The 19353-nt window shown below is 38.3% G+C and overlaps 1 protein-coding gene across 3 annotated transcripts in view; it reads right to left on the reverse strand.

The window, feature by feature from the left end:
• TTLL7 (tubulin tyrosine ligase like 7) overlaps positions 1–19353 on the reverse strand; it is a 73851-nt gene that overhangs the window by 29420 nt on the left and 25078 nt on the right. For 2 of the 3 annotated variants that reach the window (XR_015742899.1, XM_087930094.1), the window contains exons 8-14: positions 18980–19144; positions 18358–18516; positions 15724–15818; positions 14099–14246; positions 13922–14022; positions 10839–10974; positions 9001–9087 (exon numbers count right to left, since the gene is read on the reverse strand). Coding sequence is in view for 2 of the 3 variants with exons in the window: in XM_087930094.1 (XP_087786220.1) it covers positions 9001–9087; positions 10839–10974; positions 13922–14022; positions 14099–14246; positions 15724–15818; positions 18358–18516; positions 18980–19144 (891 nt within the window). In the remaining variant the exon portion in view is untranslated. The remainder of the gene's footprint in view (positions 1–9000; positions 9088–10838; positions 10975–13921; positions 14023–14098; positions 14247–15723; positions 15819–18357; positions 18517–18979; positions 19145–19353) is intronic. The other variant, XM_026700114.2, reaches the window with a different exon arrangement.

The raw sequence follows: 19353 nt of genomic DNA on the forward strand, positions 1-19353 counted from the left end.
ATTAGCGTCAGAGGAGAGGGGTCATTAAAATGTATCAAACTATTTTATACTTAGACAAAGCTATCAGTGCTGTCTACTTTGACTAATGTAGCAAAGGAATATAAGGAAAAGCTTTATTATAATCTGCAGATTTACTTAATAATTGGAAAAACTATAAATTAAAGGTGGGACTTTCAACATACAAAGAATGTATTCTCTCATGAAACAAAAAGAGATTCACTTCATTGGATCTTCTATCAATGCAAATTTACACATATATTTGTTGAATTAGCATGGCCAAAAAGTTAAAATCACAGACGTATTAATATCAGATCAGCTTTCCCATATTGGCTTATATTAAAAAAGCTAGCTATATATTTAAGCAACATGCAATTTTACCCAGAAATAAAGCAATGATATGATTCCTCCCAATGGAGAAATTAATTGGGATGGGAGAAAGCTATCTAAGATTTGGGATTTTATACATACATACATACATACATACATACATACATACATTCCCTAATATGGAATGCCACAAGTGTTTGCCTTTGACTTGGCAGTTACTTCAATCTCAGTTGATTGTCCCAAAGTGCTTTTTCAGGAGGCAACTGGATTTTCTTGTTTTTTTTCTTTGAAGACATTTTGCTTCTTAACCAAGAAGTTTCTTCAGCTCTGACTGGATGGTGGGGAATAGAAGGATTTATATTACTTGCAGACAGCTGGTCATTTACATTATTTTAGAGGGTCGTTGAAGCATTCGGAGGTTTATCTGTCCTCAGGGTGACCTGAGTAGTGCAAATAGGTATGGAGCCTTTTTGGCTGTAGGATATTTTCTGCCCTACAAGGCGGCTCCACACCCATTTACACTACTCTGGTGATCCTGAGGACACAGATAAAGTGGCCTCAATGACTCTCTAAAAAGAATGCAAATGACCAGCTGTCTGCAAGGAATATAAATCATTCCATTCCCCACCATCCAGTCAGAGCTGAAGAAGCTACTTGGATTAGAAGCAAAATGTGTTAAAATAAAAAATAAGTCCAGTTGCCTCCGGAAAAAGCACCTTTGGGACAACCATGACCTGGAGACTGAGAATCTCCATAGACTTTTAAAATCCCAGTTGATTCAGTTGTTCCAACTTCTTCTACCATATTTATCAACAGAGATAAACATGTATGAATAGGCCTACACAATGGCTTCCTGCCCCATCAAGTATGGCAGTGATGTATTCTTTTTAACATGCATTGAAGCATTTGGAGAGTTAAGCTACATATGAACACTAACAACAGCAGAAAAGATAGAATGAGAAGTTTTACGAATAATAATGTATTAAATTAATATGCTGCCCAATTCCTAGCAACTCTGGGCAGCTTACAAATTGTGAGCCATTTAAAAACAAAGAAACAAAATAAAGTAAACACAAAACAGAGCAAATAGTCATAATCAAGGACCCCATATGTTCAAGTATACTCCCGATTTAAAACTTTGGCAAATAAAGATGAAAGAAAAGAGCGTTTGCTACAACTATTTCTAACGGAAATTATACATTTCCCAAACCTGCCACAAAACTACTTTTTTGTATTCCTGATTCATGCTCATTAGCTTAATGATCCAACACAAGCCACTACAATACAGTGTTTGGGTGCCTATGGGACTCTTAGAAACTGAGAGTATGACGCCGTTCTTAAGTGCCTCTTTTGCAAGGAAACGAAGCTGGAAAGTATTGGAAGCTTAAATGGGCTGGAAGCTTCGTTTCCTTGCAAAAGGGGAGCTTAAAAACAGAGCCATCCATTCTATTTCTAAAAGTCCCATAGGCGCCCAAGCACTTTTCATCTGAACGGAGAACTGATGCAGGCTGGAAGCTTCGTTTCCTTTCAAAGGGGGTGCTTAAAAACATAGTGGATAGCTTTTCACTTTTTGGGGTGAAAAGTACTCAGTGGTGGCAGAAAGGAGTTGGGGGAAGAGAGGAGCAAGAGAAAGGCACCACAAACAGTTTTCACACCCAGAATGAAAGTTTCTCGGGTCCGTGATCTCGTGAGAGTTCAGGTACCCGGTCTCTGCAAAACAGGATAGGTTCCTGGACTCATGTGATATTACAGCACCCAGGAGCTTCCATCGACTCTCCTCTCCCTCAAAGGGAGAAACCACAGAAACCACAGCACAGAGAAGATAGGTCTTATAAGATAAATTAGTCCAGCGTGGCAGGAAGGGAGGGGGAAGCATGAGATATCTTAGTGGTTGGGGAAGCCTTGGGGGCCTGTTCCATGACTAGGGCACCCATAGCCTTCTCCACCCTGAGATCACTCGTGTGCACTTAATGCATTGCTCATTCGATTAGCAAATGCCTGGGCAGAAAGCAGGGAGTGATCTTGTTCATGGTACGAGTTTCACTCTTATGAATCCTCGAAATACTAATGGAATGGACAGGACCCATTACATTCATAACTCGAGGACCACATGTATTTCATTTACCTTAGGAAAGGGCAAAGGGAAGGGAAGGGAAGAAAGGGAAAGGGAACAAAGGACAAAGGAAAGAAAAACATGTATAAAAGACAGAAAAACAGCCAGAGCAATAAACAAGGCCACTTAGGTATCCTTCTTTCATACAGAGAATAGTGGAAGGTATCGTTTGTTGTAATCTGCCTCCAATATTCTCCTCAGCTGAGACTGTTAATCTTTATACCAGCTGACGGCTAGGAATTATCAGAACAGAAACAAATAAAAACGTAAATAAAAAGTAGGTCACTTGACACAAAATAGTTAATTCATCTTCCAATGCTGTGCCACACATACAGAAGAGGATTAGGATATACCCTGCAGTCCTTTGTATTCCACAGAGCTGTCATTAAACTGACATCTCAAAGGGCTACAAGGCAATTCATCATTAAAGATATCTAAATGCCCTGTTTTTCAGTGAGACTAAATTTACTGAAAGGATTGCTGTGAATCAATAGTTACTGTCATCTAATGCAGTGGCCCCCAACCTTTTTTGTGCCACAGCCCGGTACCGGCATCACAAAATGATCCGTGGCCCGGTACCGGCATCAGCACGCATGACAAGGCAAAGCGAGCCGAGCGACCGGCCAGCCAGCAGTCCCCCGCTTCTCCCCGCCACCTTCAACTCCTCCTTTGTACCTTTATCGATGGGCTTTGCTTTGGGACAGCTTTAGGACAGTCACTTGGCTCGCCTTGCCTTGGGTGCTGAAAGAATCTTCACGCCTTAGTTTCGTTCGAAGCCCCCCCCCCGCTTCGATGAAACTAAGGCACGAGGATTCCTTCAGGACCCAAACGCCGCTTTCCAACTGGAAAAGCTCACCCAGAAGCACTTTCTCGTCAAACAAGATGGTGGCGCCCAGCAAACCAGCGGCCTGGTAGGAAATGTTCCACGGACCGGTACCGGTCCGCGGCCCGGTGGTTGTGGACCCCTGATCTAATGGGTAAGCAACCAGTGATTGTGAATTTCTATGTATCTCATAGGAGAAGGAAATAGGGAGACAGATGTAGACAATCAGATGTCCTCTAGATATTTTGGACTGCAACCTTTGCCCTTAGTAAAACTGGTGGACCAGTGAGATAACGAGTCACCTCTTTTGCTAGTTTCCGTCTCCCATACAAGAGACCTTCAAACTCATCTTACTCTCCACCGTAGTTATAGTCTGTCCAAAGTCTACCCAAATCAAAATTAGAGATATTGCAAGGATCCAATACGGTATTCGTTTTTTTTCTAATTTCAGCAAACATATATTTCTTGATAGCTATTAAAGAACACGATCTAGCATTTTGTTAAACCATGGGTTTGTTTGGTCATAGTCACTTTGATTTAGGTGATATATTTGGTTTAAACCTATGTAGAAACTCAGGCTATAAGACAATATAGAAAACTGTTAATTGGATATTTGGGGGGGGGCAGGGTGTCACAGTTGTTACAAAAACAAAATTCCACATGGCAGTCATGGAAATGGAAAGTTTAGGAGTTGTTTTCATAAAATATGGTTTGTTATTATGAGACTGAAACTGTGTGGTTATTGGCAGCCTTTCCTAATTCTGGTCTACAACTCTTGTCATTTCATGGACGAGATGGCTAAATTTAGGTCAAGATATTGTGATAGATTGCAGGGGGGGAGCTGTAGTTCAATACACAAAAGATACGATTTTTAATATCATTTGAAGTGACACAATCCCCTCTTTCTTTCACCTAACACAGAAGCAACCAAGTCAGAATTATACAAAACTGCCTTAAGAAATCTTAAGAGACTACAGAGGATGAAAGAGGCAATATGCATATGAGGCATATACATATTTTGTGAATGAATATCCAATAACTGCAAGAAGTGTGATATTAGCAAGCATAAAAGTATTAAAGCAATGACTATGAAGAATTTCCAGTTAGAAAGTACAGTATGCCCTCTAGAGGACATAAACTACCAGTTTCATAGATAGGGAGGGAGGGAGGATTTTGTTTGCAATCAGTGCAGTTTTGGCATGTCTTTTATTACAGGAAATTTTATTAATATTATTGTCCAAGTATAATGCAACCTTGGACAACAGTTCTGACGTGAGTCTTCTTGCCTGCCTCTGTCTACAATCCTGTTACATTCTCAAAGTTATAAAGTCCCCAACTTCAGTTTCACTGTATTACAATATAAACAGTGTTAATATAATTGCACTGTAATGCTGACACAATAGTCATTTCCTTTTGATGAAGATAGAATTCTAAGCTTTGTGGAAGGACAGAGTATTGTATCTTCTTATGAGCTGTGATAGGTTCTGGTCAGCTATGCCAATCTGGTTCTTAATCTGAAGGTCCTCCTAGAGTCAAACTCCAGTTGGAAGAGCAATGGTGGTTGTGTCTTGGACAGCTTTGTGTATTTGTCAGGGTCTTTTCTTATTTTCTTTTCTGTTGTCTCTGAGGACTGTTCTTGGCATCTTTGTAGATTATCTTCCTTTCAAACAGTCTATTTCCCTGCTATCTAACTGGTATCAGACTGAGCAGATGGGGCTATGCATCCACCTAACTTGTTTGACCAGACCTTCTCTGCTCCATTTGTGTCTTCTAGTTTCTGGAGAATCCTTTGTTGTTAGGTTTTAGAGGACCTTCTTTGCCAATTCTTGGTCTTTCTTTCTTGTTGGGAGGAAAGAAATATGCCTCCAGACAGCATGGCATAGAGATATGTAAAGACCCACTCCTCTTTCTGGCTGTTCCACTGAATAAGTAGTTTGATAAGAGGATTTTTAGCTTGGCCTTTGGCACACAGCAATTGTGCAATTGTGATACTTGACTATGTGTGAGTCCTTGATGAGTGAATTTAGATATTGGAAATCATGCCTCCAAGTATCTTTCTAAGCCATTAGTGCAGTGGTGGTATTCAATTTTTTTTACAACTGGTTTTGTGGGCATGGCTTGGTGGGCATGATGTGGCATTGTGGGCATGATGTGTCTTGTTGGGTGTGGTGTGGTGGGGCGTGACTTGGTGGGAGTGGCAGGGGAAGGATCCTGTAAAATCCCTATTTCCACCCCACTCTAGGGGAAGGATCCTGTAAAATCCCCATTCCCTCCCCGCCCCACTAATCTGCTTTCCAGCTCCGTTCTTCTGTGCAGGGCTACCAAAGAAGACATAGGCAATCAGCTGGGACTCAGGAGGCAGAGAATAGAAGGGGGAGGAGCCAATCAGAGGTGGCATTTGCCAGTTCTCTGAACTACTCAAAATTTCCGCTACCAGTTCTCCAGAACTGGTCAGAACCTGCTGAATACCACCTCTGCATTAGTGGATGTCTAACTATTATCATTTTTACTCAACTCATGGGTATAATGAAATCCCTATAGAGAATTTAAGGCGGTTTTTTTCTGAGAGGTTTCTTTGGCCTGTAGCTCCAAGGTTCAGTTTGGTTTTCTTAAACCTTCACTTAAGAACAATCCCTTTTGAGGTGACCTGAAATTAAAACACTTAAAAGCTAGCCTATCAGGAAACTTACCTCCTGGTTGTAAGTCGAGTGGTGCCGGATATTATAAAGTTGTTTTTGATACAATGTAGCTGGAACTGAACATGCTATAGACTCTGGGTTAATCTAACTAGCCAGGATTCTTCTCATTTTAGAAACATCTTGAAAAAGTCACATTGAATGATATTGTTGGCTCCCAGAGAACTTGAATAATCCAACTTCTGGACCATCTTTCCTACTGCCTCTAGGGCCTTGAGTCCATTAGGAGACAAGAAGGGGTCAGTCTTTGGGCCATGAATTATACAAATTGTGCTGATTCTGTGACATTGAATCATGCTGGCTTCCACATGATCTTGCCAACTGTTGTACATTCTTTTCACATTGTGGTGAAAGATTGAGTAAGATTGAGATGCCTTTAGCAAGCGTGTCCTCGCCAGGAATTTGCTGCAGTCCTGAATATTGTACAGTTGTCTGTATCATTCCTAGTCATTTCATAGACCACTAAAAACAGAGAACTAATTCTCTTAAAAACTGAATATACCAAATTTCCCTAACTTTGTAGATAAGACAAATCTTTTAAAAATTGTTCAGGAAGCAGCCTGGATTCTCCTCTCCTTTTCTGAACATGTCTACTTTCCTATAAAAATATTAGATTCAGAGAACTCTGCTTTTCTCGTCTTCTTTTCTACTTGTTAGGGACATTCCTTTTCTTCTTTCTACAGTTTCAATGTTTCTTTTTCTTTCCAGCTCCATTTTTTAAGTTCCTCTCTACTTCCATTTTGTTATGATTCTCCTCCTCCTTTATTTTAGTTCTATTCTAATTCTACAAGGGCTTAGAATTCTAATTTCCTAAACTCCAGTGAGTTGATAGATCCCATAAGAGTCTTTTGGCACCACAGAATCTCACTTGCTATCCCTTAAAATGTTGACTGCTGCTTGGATAAATAAATAGTTTTTTCCAATAGCATAGTGTTTTTAAACCTTGGCAATGTTAAGATGTTTGAACACACACAACCTGAAGCCCAGACATCTTAAATTGTCAATGTTAACAAACACTGACATAGATAGAGAATAGTTCTGCCCCCTAATAGTTGTGTTTCAGTAGGTATTGTGTCAAATCCGGAAGCTAAAAATGCAAATAATCTGTCAGTCCTTTTAATGTTTCTGCTATAAAGAATTTAAATAGAGGAAAGGGGGGAGGTAATATTCCAGTCAGGTAGAAAATAACTTTATTTAAAGAAAGAAAGAAAACAACTTATATTATTAGTTTTGGTATTACTCAAGGCTGCCCTCCACTGTTCTTGATCCCATCGCAACATGGCAACAGGACCCACTGATTGAAAGTCTGAAAGTTTCAAACCTCCTTCTCAAAAAGGCCTCTGGATCTACACAAGCTGGCTTCACTTTCCGCCCTGGGGTAGGTGCTTGCCCGATACTGCCATAACCAGAGGACACCCCGCCTGGTCTTTCTAATCTGATTTGTGTTAAAAGGAAAAGCTTTCACAACTTGGGATGGACTTCTGGAAGTGACTGTCACACCTTTCACACCTCTTTTGCAGATTCTTGACTAAAAATATTCTTCTATTTCTACAGAAACAATCTGAATCTTAAGCAAAATCCTCTGTTTCTTTTCCCTGGATATCCCCCAGTGCAATTCCAGGTACATCAGAACTATTCAGAATATAGTACACTGCTGCTTTATTTCCCAGCTCAGGCACAACTTTTGGGGGGCGTTTTTTGGGGTCATCCTTGGATTTCTCTCTTTTTCTTTTAAAGGAACAAGACTTTCTCTTTATCAAGGAGGCCTTTTGCCCATGTGATAAATAAAAGCATCTCTCCCTTTGAATGTTGACTAAAGCACAGATGTTGTCCAATATTTAGAATGGCAGAAAGGCAAGCTATTCCAAAGAAAGATTTGTAGAACAAAACTTTGTGCCTCAAATTTAGTAGCCTAGAAATGCACAAACAGCAATAACCTTTTAATTTTTTAAAATAATAAACAATATTTTAAATTATAATAAAGCAGGATAATGTTTGTAGAAATAATAGCCCTTTGTGGGCATTCATATAAACAAATGCATAGAGGAGCGAAGGTTTGAGGTGGATATGTTTCTTCAAATATTAATTTTTTTAAGAACCTGTACCTTTTTCAGTGTTATCAGAATTAGATAATACAAATACACTGCCCCTTCTACAAGGAGGACCAAATACACTGCCAAATTTCAGATACAAGGCATTTTTGTAGACGAGAATATATACTGTATAGCTTAGGTTGACCTGTGGAATCATTAGTGTTCTCAGAGCTTGTTTGCTTGTTTGCAGACTTTGCATTAGCCAACTAGCTAACATCATCAGTGCAATAACATTACCCAATTGGGTAATGAAACATCTGCTAGCAAACAAACAACCTCAGAAGGAGTTTTACCATGGATCAGATCCCCTTTACAAATTTGAGAAGAAACAGAAACTTGTTTGGTGGTTTAATTCTGTGATAACCAACAATCCAGAGGCATCCTTTCCTAAGAAGCCTGACAAATTGTAAAAAGAGTGGTTTATAGCCTTTTACCTGAAGTGCCATCAACGTTGATTTTCAGGATGGGAAGACAGAAAATTAACTGCACACATACACTTCACTAACACCACAGGAAAGCTCTTTAAAGTGTGACAGCATGGTTGAAAAACCACTATAAAGAGTGAAGAACAGCATGTAGCAAACTAGTATGACCGAAGGGCTGCTGATTAACCATTGAACTTGAAAGGTAGACTTGTCAGTCATGGCTGTCAATCACTCAATTGGTTCCCTTCTCATTCTCTCTGCTTCAACCTAGCTTCTAGCAACATGAAAGCACAGTAACCTTTTTGGCAAATGAAATACCATTTTGTAATCTTCCAGAATGTTAAATTGCTCATGAAATTTTATGACAGTGGCAATCAGCCTCTGGTTGTTTCAGATGAAATTCAATTTGGGAATGTGACAAACAAAACTGATCCAAAAGAGCCTAATTCAGCTCAGAATTCAGATGAACCAGATGCACTTCATTTAAAAATATAGATATCATTTAATTTCATTCAGTAAATACCTTTGGTCCACGTGGTCTGACAGATTTTCCCATTAGTTTCTCATCATCAAGTTCACACTGTTCCAGAAGATCCAATATGTCTTCTTCCTGAAAAGATACATTCTTGAATAAATGTGAAAAGGTCAGAATGCACACAACATTTAGTATGTTGTGAAAACTGCCCTTTCCCCCCTTATCAAACAGTGTCTGGATCCTAAAAATAATGTCAATGGAAACTTGCAATTATTCTTGTTGAGGTAATTACAAGGGTTGAAAGAAAAACTATGACTCCACCTCCAGTTTAAATAGGCCTATTTTAATAGCTTCAAGGATTATTTTCCATTTTAATTTATTTGGCTATTTGTATTTACTTCTTCCCATAATCACCACCATTCGCTACATACTTTTACCAATGATGTCCAAATGAATTACAGCTGTCACAAAAGAACTCCACACTTTAATCTCTTCAACCAGGTCCTGAGAGTCCTTTCCATCTCTTCCACCTCTATCCCTCTGAAACAACAATTACACGGAATTTGGAAGCACAAGAAAAGAAATTTTGCCGCAAGGTGACAACACAAGACCTTAATACCTCATGAGCCATGACAAGAGGCAATTGCAAAGTTGAATCTCACCTCTTATTTCATCCGTCATAAGAGTCCAGACTTGGTTCTGTGCAACTTCCACCTTTTCCCAAAATTGAAGGAATACCTTAGTGGGCATCTGTTTGACTCAAACGAAGAAGCAGAAAGGACTATCAGGACCTGGTTGAAGAGACAAAGTGTGGAGTTCTTTTGTATGATTGTCCACTGTTGGCAGAAGTGTGGAGTGAATGGTGGTGATTATGTGGAGGAGTAAATACAAGTAACAAAAGTGCTCAAATTCAAGGATTATGGTCTGTTTTCTTTATTAAATTATCCCTATTTAAATTGAGTTATGGAGGCGAAGGTGTCTCTTTTTATTCAACTCCTATATAATTGATTTTGCCATATTTTATTGATAGGTGCCCAAAAGCTAAACTTTTAAGTTGAAAAAGTTTTGATTCCTGACTAGGCAGTTGAACTCAATAATGAAGTTAATCCACGGCAGTCCTACACATTTATTGAACTATGAGTCTATGAACATTAACATTCCATAATGAAAAGACAAGATAATACTAGCTAACCACAGCTGAGATCATTACATAGGAATTCCAGCACAGCTGTCCATGCAAAGGCCATTTGAAACATGCATGAAATGAACAAGCAGTTTAGCGTTTCTTTAAAAAGCCTGCTTGAAGTTTCAAAACCAGGCAACATCTATAAGATCTTTTGCCTGGAAATGTTGAAGCAGGGGTGGCAAACTGGCGGCCTGCAGGCCGGATGCATCACATGCAGGCCACACCCACCCCAGTTCTGCAAAGGGAAAACCACTGCAATATGTCACGTGACAGCAACATGACGCAATGAGTTTGACACCCGTGAACTGAAGTAAGACGACATATTTTTCAGGGTGCTATCTGCAAACTTGATAGATGAGTAGCCAGAAAAAGCATATGGGGAACAAACTATGATTGGATGCAACATGCAAAGACATTACACGTGATTTATGAATCCATGATGTATGGATGCAACCATTCTGGTTTTTAAACCAACATTTAAAAGTAAGCAAATGCTGCAAAACCAGCAAATTATACATTTTTCATCAAGCTGTGTTTGAATCATTAGTAAAATGTATAAAAACAATGCTGATTTCACTGCAATATAAACGCAACTCTGTACGACAGTACTACAAATTGTATAAGAATCTAAACATTTTGGTATTTCTACTCAGGAATCAACTATTTGAAACCATTAAGTCAATAACAGCACTACTGATACCTTCATCCTTTTCAAAGGGTTGTTTATTTCCCGTTGAAGTGAAGCTGCCCTCCCAGCAAGAAATGTTTGAAAAGCTGTAGCTAACAAACCTTCATATTTTTCAAGTAGAAGTTTATCATCGGGAGGGTAAATACGCCTACAATATGAATAAAAGAAAGGAAAAATCTATGAGATGCAAACAATTCCACAACCCATTATCCTGTATAATGAAGTTAAACAAAATGTATAGCTTCTGTTGTTTCAAATATGTGTGTGTGTGTGTGTGTGTGTGTGTGTGTGTGTGTGTGTGTGTGTGTGTGTTTATTTTTCGGGTATTTTCCCACGTCATTATAGTTGTGCTTCTAAAGTTGTAGCAACATTTTGGCAGAATCTCATCTGCCATCATCAGGCTTTCACAGGCTGTGAAAGTCTGACTCACAGATGAACACTATACAGAAGCCTGATGATGGCAGATGAGATTCTGCCGAAACGTTGCTACAACTTTAAAAGCACAACTATAATGACGTGGGAAAATACCCAAACAAAGCTGAATACCATATATATAAAATTGGTTTATGTACATAGAGATTTTCAGGGAGAACACTGACTTGGTAATATATTTAAGCAAAACACAGACTGTGAAAACATTTTTTCTACTTAAAATCTACTGTATTTTCACTGGAGAAAGGAGACACTACAACGGAAAAAGCAAAATGGGAATAAAGCTTGTCTTTTTACAAACAATAAGCTTAAGTGTTCGAATACTCACTGTAATGTCAACCAGGATTGCATGAGACACGAAACATTATATATTGCATTCATAATTCAGAGACAGAGAGAGTGAGTTTGAGAAGGACATTACAAAAACCACAACCATTGCATTAGACACCCATTACTTTCTTTCTGATAACAACTATCAATTATAACCCATTTCCTCCTTTCCATTCAGCTCCCTGTTCCACTCCAACCACACAAACTGTAATTTATTATTAATATCTAGCTTGGCTAGTATGGATTGCTGGATAACACACATCAAAAAAGTTCCAGACTTCAGGACAGATGCCTGCCTGTCCTTCTGCCATTTACAAATTCTGAAATACACCAGGTACATTAAAGCTACTGCATAGATAAATACGCAAAGTATTACAACTACTTTGGAATCTCACTAGATCTGCTATGTGTAATGACAACATGCAATGGATGCTTTGTTTGAGAAAAAGAAGTTGTTTCCAACATACAACTTTTCTCTGTGATGGTACATTTCAAAACACATTACAGAGTAGGCTACATGCACTATTACAAAGTTTGCACATATTGAGGCTATTATTTGGCAGTGTTAGAATAGCAGGGGAGGGAAATTATTCCCCAATGGTATTGCTTATGATGATTCAATCCATGTTATACAAACAAAGCTTTTGTAGCCAAGCATTAATAATGAAAAGTTGAAAGAGAAAGGATTAACATTTTCAGTCTTTTTGTTTTGCTTTGTTTCTTTTGTGATCAAAATATTTAAAAATAAAATAAAATAATTACTAGATTTCAATGGCGTAAAGTGAAAAGGTTCCTAGGGATATAAAAAGGCTAGGGGGCTGAATTATACACTGTCTCTATTAGTTGCCCATACTAATCAAGAAAAAACAAATCCCCTAAACAATTCTGAAAGTCAGTTGAATTCCTTATAGTCACACCAAGACCAATAGTTTCTAGCAGCAGACACGCAAGCATACTTTAATTGTGTATCTTTAAAATGTGGCACAGTGGTTAGAATACAGCATTGTATGCTAACTCTGACCATAGTTTGAAGCTCAATCCTGATGGGCTCAAGGTTGACTCTGCCTTCCATCCTTCCAAGTTTGGTAAAATGAGGATCCAGATTGTTGGGGGCAATATGCTGACTCTGTAAACTACTTAGAGAGGGCTGAAAAGCACTATGAAGCGGTATATAAGTCTAAGTGCTATTGCTATGTTGCTATATGCCATCCTTCAAAACCTGATTTTCTGGAGCATCTTCAAACACACGAATATCACCCAAATTTTTGAAACAAAAGAAATACGAAACAAAACATAGCAATAAAAACATTTAACATTATATCATTCAAAGGAGTTCTAATAAAAAGCTTCCAAAATCACTATATTAAACACATTACCAGATTAATATATCAGAAATAATAATCATGATTTTTTTTTCTGATTCCAAACTAACAAACAGGTTGGTATCAGGAGAATATAATGCTAGAAACCCAGTGGGTGATGAGAGAGCAAATCAATTTTCATTATGTTGCAAGGACTGAATTTAAATTTAAAATTTTTTAAATCAAGGTAGTAACAGCCCAACTTTCCTCTATCCTTACTATATATTTTATACGATCTTATGCAACAGCACGTCATCAACTTTATCTGCAATTTGATTAGATTTATTAGATTTCAGCTTTTTTTTCCTTTTTAATTGGGGAGCAATCAGGCATCAACAGTTATACCAGATATTCTGCTGCTATATGCCAGTAAAACACATTATAAAGCCCTTAAAACTAGTTCTCTATTTTCCATTTTTCCTGATGCTGCATTTTGAGATTCATTTCAGAAGAAACACACTTCTGTATCTCATTTTTAAAAAGAGCTGTCATGATTCTTAAGGAATTCCTGATGCATGACAAGAGATTCTTCTGTAGGCCATCAAAAGTGACTTATTTCAAACTCTGTCCTAAAGTTTAACAAAAAGAAAAACTCAGTTAATATCTTGCTTTTATAATTTGAGTTTGATTGGGGAAAATATTATTTAAGAAAGTTGGCTTAGTTATGGCTTTGCTTTCACACTACATCTGTCTTTATTCTGAGATCCATTTTAACCAGAAAAGAAATCTCTCTGAATAGAGGAAATAAATATCTCTGAGAACTATAGAACCATGATTTATCATGTTTCTAGCAATAGTATTTTGAGAACAAAGAGCCTCAACCCATGCTAAGGTCTATTATTATTAGCCCATTTCATCATTCAAGAAGAAAGCACCTTTATGCAAGCATGATACAAGCAAAGTGAATTCCATTCTAAATCAAATGAATTCAAGACAGACTTTGAATTAGGAATCTAGGGATTACATAGTTACCTATAATTTCCCATGTGCCTGTTTTCATGCTCTTCTTTGGAGATCTGCCTGCGTACTTGTGCAAGTCTCTCTTTCTGGAAGCCAAGAACATGTGGAAATGACTGAACATACCGCTAGAGAAAAAAGTAGAAAACATGGCTCCTTTATATTTATATATACATAGATGTTTTAAATTACCAGTTCTTCTCTCCTCCTTTCTAGGGAACGTCGTTGCTTTTCCCAGTCAGAAGATATAGGTGACAGTCTTTTCATTGACCCTTGGCCGTACAGTCTCTTCTGAGCTTCAGCTTTTTGCTTGGCTAAATTTTTTCTTTTATCGCTTGTCCTGAAAAAAAAAAAATACTTGAAAGGATCAACAAAAGCCAACCCAGTGGGGTTTTCAGCTTTTCTGAGACAATGATGTCAGAGTCCAGGCAGTAGGCTGCTGGGGGTTCACAGGGGTTTGGGAGACCCTCTAGCTAAGATTCCGCACAGTTTGGAGAACACCCAAATCCCACTCCTGGCTTGCCCCACCCACCCCACCCTGCCCCTCCCAGGAGTCCCCACATGGCCAGTTTTGGATGCAGGGTACGCACAGGGTGCAGAGTATGCACAGAGGCTTGGGGAAGGCAAAAAACGGGCCTCCCGGAAGTTCACGAAGGCCTTTTTCTGACTCCCAGAAAGCCTCCAGAGTCCAGGGCGGCTGTTTTCATCCTCCTGGAGGCTTGAGGAAAGCTTCTTGAGCCCAGGGAGGGCACAAACGCCTCCCCTCTCCCCGGCCGTGGTGCAGGAGGCTGACTAGGCCACGCCCATCATGGCCACGCCCACCCAGCAACCAGGCAGAGAACCTGTTGCTAAAATTATTGAAGCCCACCCGAGTCCAGGGTTATCTTTATTATTAACGAATAGCAAGCTCCTTCTTTTTCCCATACCTACCAACCTCCCAGATGGAAAAGGAGAAATACTTCAGTTTACCATGGTTGCAGAAGTAGAGGGTACCCATTTTCTTCCTTTTCCTACATGGCAGCTATTCCAAAATACCGTTTTTGTTTTCATCTACCTGCACTGGCAAGCCAATGAGTGCTTGGTACTAGCAAGCTACAGTACAATGGAGAGAGGAAAGTTGCTACTACAACTGCTCTCCCCAGGTTAGAGCAGATGGGAGCTATCTCTGTCAGCCAGACAATGAACTATCAGAAATAGGTTCTCCTCAGAAACAATCTTCCTCAGTTGGTTATTAATGTCAGGCCCTGACAGGATGCTGAATGCCTGGCAACTGCTAGACCGTGCTGCTTTCAGATGCTTCACCTGGTAATACCTTAACAACTAACTCTTCCTAAAGACCTGGGGCAGATGGTACCAAACAAGATATTGGAATTCCTACGAACAACTAGATCACAGGAATACACAATGTCCTCAGAGGACTCATTTCTAATAAACTGTAATTCTATGAAAGAAAGTAATTCTATGGCTTTAGGCATTTTCATGCTCTAAGAGAATATGCACAGATATACAGTAGTACCAGTCTCATTGTAATCTTTTTAATCCGATCAGAAGGATAACAGAGACATGAACACGTCCTTCTTCTGCCTCAAGAATCATTAAAAAAATCTGGCCAGACCACTATAGTGCTTGGATCAAACTAGGATTTAACTTACTCTTTTCCAGTAATGACAAAGATTGTATTATATCTGGATTAAATACTCAGAGTCAAAGGGTTTAACTTAAATTGTATGAAAACAATTTTTGTAAAATATGGTAAATGTACATCTATTTCTTTTATAACCAAAATAAATAATGACAACTGGCCTATGCATATTTACCTGATGTTAAGAAGCTGTAATGCATTCAAAAGGACACCTTTTTTCACATCATAATCGATTTTCTGGTCAGTACCAAAGCTGGGGGCTCGATTAATCTGAGCAAATGGGGGGAAGGCAGAACATTTTCAGGAATGTTAAATACAAATAATAATATGTACAAAACTTTCCATCACTCACACATACGCATGTATCACTGACCAAGTTTTCAAGATCCTTACTTGCAAATGTACCAAGTAAGCATATTTGGTATATGAAAAAAAAAAATCCTCTTATTTTTAAAAGAGGTAAGATTTATACAAATGCTGCAAATTTGACGGCATGTGAAATATCCAAAATAATGAGTTACATTTAAAATGTGTTTATCTTGCCTGTATTCAAATATGTATTCTAACAGAAAATAATTACAATGCACTCTCCTCTCTAACCAACAGGAAGATGTTAAGCCACAACACTCAATTCTCACAAATACTGAGCTGCTTAAAAATTATCTCCCAGAGTTGGAGATAAGCCAAAACATGCTACATTGTTATTCTGGAAATATTTTTAGTATACTTTGCTAAAGTATCGCTCTATTGACTACATTGCCTATGACTGTACATAGTTGTAGGCCAGCAATATTGGGGTGTTAAGTTTTTCCTCCCTTAGCTTAGATCCTGAGAACAGAAAAAGGAAGAAATGATTTATTAAGGTAGTTTTAATTGTTTTAGGCATTTAAAATCAAAACTAATATTTTAAACTGGACCACAAAACAAATTCTTGATCTATAAATGTATTTTCTTTGTTTGTATATTCTTCTTTACTGGCTTCACTTAACTGCAAACCTCTGCAGTCTGTAAAACTCAGATTATCAACACAGAGGACATCACAATATATTCTGGTGTCAGAGTTGCTTTGCAGAGTAAGATGGGTGGCATATCAATTAATTTGAATGAATGAATGAATGAACGTATGAATGAACGTATGTATGTATGTAGTTTGGGTATACATTATAACTTCTCAAGTTGATGTAACATCAAACTGGAAAAAGCCATTCCTAGCTACAGCTACCATGTCATCACCCAGGAATAAGCTTCAGTCTAGAATCTTTCCTAACTATAGTTTTCTTCTTTTGTCCATTTCCCAAAGGCACCTCTTTATGTCCAACCACCTGGTTGTATTTTCCCAGTCTTTTTACCTGGGAACTTTACTCATTCTCTTCAACAGCTTTCTGTTCTGACAACTATGCTCAATTATGCAGCAGTTTACAGTTGTTATTGAGATGTGTTAAAACTGCAGATCCCTCATTCCTGTATTCAATATTGAGTAGAGATCCGAAAGTAGCGGTCAACATATATGATAGAGAACTACTTTCAAGCACATTAATATATCTGTAATTTATTTACATTATTTAAATTTCTTGGAATTTAAAGGCAGTTGAAAAAATATCTGACCGTAATAGGGTCACCAGGGCCCTGAAGAAACAGGTTCTGTTCAACATCGAACCCCTTACAGTATAGATCTCTCTCTCTCTCTCTCTCTATTCGTATATTGCTGATTGCAAATGCTAATACAACATTATCCAGACAAATTAAAGATGAAACCAAATAGACAAGATTACTTTATTTGGAACAGAGCATTTCATGTCTTATCCACTAGATGGTGTAAAATACTTGTAAGATGACATACAAGCTTCTGCTAGAGGAAAAACTATGTGAGCATAGCTGAGGAAAAGAGGTCTTGATTCATGGTTCAAACATGTAACTAATATTGTCCCTATCATGTTTCATCTGGGAATATTTTTATCGTACATTTCTAAAAATATCAGCCTCGATCTAAAAAGCTGCTAGTTAATTGCAGAATACACAAATAACAGGTGTCATCATAATCATTGTCATGATTATCATCCCAAATTAATCCATCTCAGGATGAAGCCCTGCCTTCTCCTTAGGGAGAAGATGACTGGCTCAAAGTCAGCCAGTTGGCTTTGTGCCTAAGGCAGGAATGGAACTCATAGTCTCCCAGCCTCTAGATCAGGGCATTTAACCACCACACAACAAAATATTGTATTATAGGTTGTGTATACATATTCATATATTAGTGTGTGTATGTAAATGAGTATGCATTTTCAGGAGCCATATTCGATTGCACAATACACTAAGTCATCCTCTTAATTCTATTTTTAATGTGCAATATATAAACCAGTGGTTACATAAAGGTAAAGGTTTCCCCTATCCAGTCATATCCAACCCTAAGGGGCAGTGCTCTTCTTCATTTCTGAGGGATTAAGCATTGTCCGAAGACACTTCTGTGGTCATGTGGCCAGCATAACTATATGCCAAGGTACACAGAACATTGTTACCTTCCCACTGAAGTGGTACCTATTTATTTACTCATATTTGTATACTTTTGAGAACTGCTAGGCTGGCAGGAGCTAGGACAAGTAATGGGAGTTCATGTGGTGCTCAAGTTTCAATTCCAGACTGTCTGCTTTTCAGCTGACAAGCTCAGCCTCTTTAATTGCTGAACCATCACGCTCACTTCTAGTGATTAGATAGGAACATCTGATTTTTAATTCAACAATGGTATTAAGTGACATACCAGTTGTTGTTGTTTTAACCTTCATACACTTATTGAAATTATTGTAAAGCTGCTCACCTCTAGTAGCCATGGCTTGAGTTTCTTGTCCAGCAGAATGTCAAATCCCAGCACTTCAAAGCAAACGCTGTCACTTCCAGGGGGTTGCCCTGGTCTACACATACGATAAGCATGAAGGACATGTGGCTCTGCTACTATAAGCGTCTTCACAACTAACTCCTGGGAGATTGCGCAAAAGATAAGAACAGCAGACTAGCATCATTGTGTTTATTTGAATTTTACAGAAAACCAATACATTAAAACAGCAAAATATGATGCTTTAACAAAATAAGAATCAATTGATTGTTGGCTGTAGTCTAAATCACAAAAAATCAAGCAGAAATAATATTTAGGATCTAATCTGGACTGCCAAAGTATGATAATAATTTGTTCTAAACATTCAGTTCACCTGGGGGTGGGGGATCTGGTATTTTGCCCATTTCCCCTCTCTGGCATAATGACAAGATTCTACAAATAACACTTCTGTCTTTTAGTAATTTCACCATATAAAAAGGTTTAAATAAGAATTTCAGTTGCATGCATCAAAATCCATATTATGTCCTGGTCCAAGAGGAACTGTACAGAGCATTGCCACTATGATAACCAAACACAGAACAGCTATTGCATATTAGTTTTCTCTTACTGAAATATCATTCCAGAATTTGGAAACGTCAAGGTGATTTGTTTGCAGAAACTCAGTAAACCACTTTATAGAGCGCTTACTGCCTTTGTCTTCTGTTTCATCCCGTTCAAAATGCTCATTATGCTTATTCACAGAGTAGTTGGTCAGATGCATATACAACTGGCTCTGAAACAAAAATCAGAATGTGATTCCTAAGAGACAAGTCGAGAAAGAGTTTACAGTTCTATTTAAAGAGAGACTTCATGAAGATGATGCTAATGAAGCAGTTTTTTTACACTGCAGAAAAGATACAGCTTTGCTCAACAATGATTTACAAAAGATAAATATAAAAAAGATGAGTATTGTAATCAGTTGTGATATCAAATAAAATGACA

Source organism: Pseudonaja textilis, chromosome 3 (assembly GCF_049901715.1).
Source record: "Pseudonaja textilis isolate UNSWEBS1 chromosome 3, rPseTex1.2, whole genome shotgun sequence".
Lineage (NCBI taxonomy): Eukaryota > Metazoa > Chordata > Lepidosauria > Squamata > Elapidae > Pseudonaja > Pseudonaja textilis.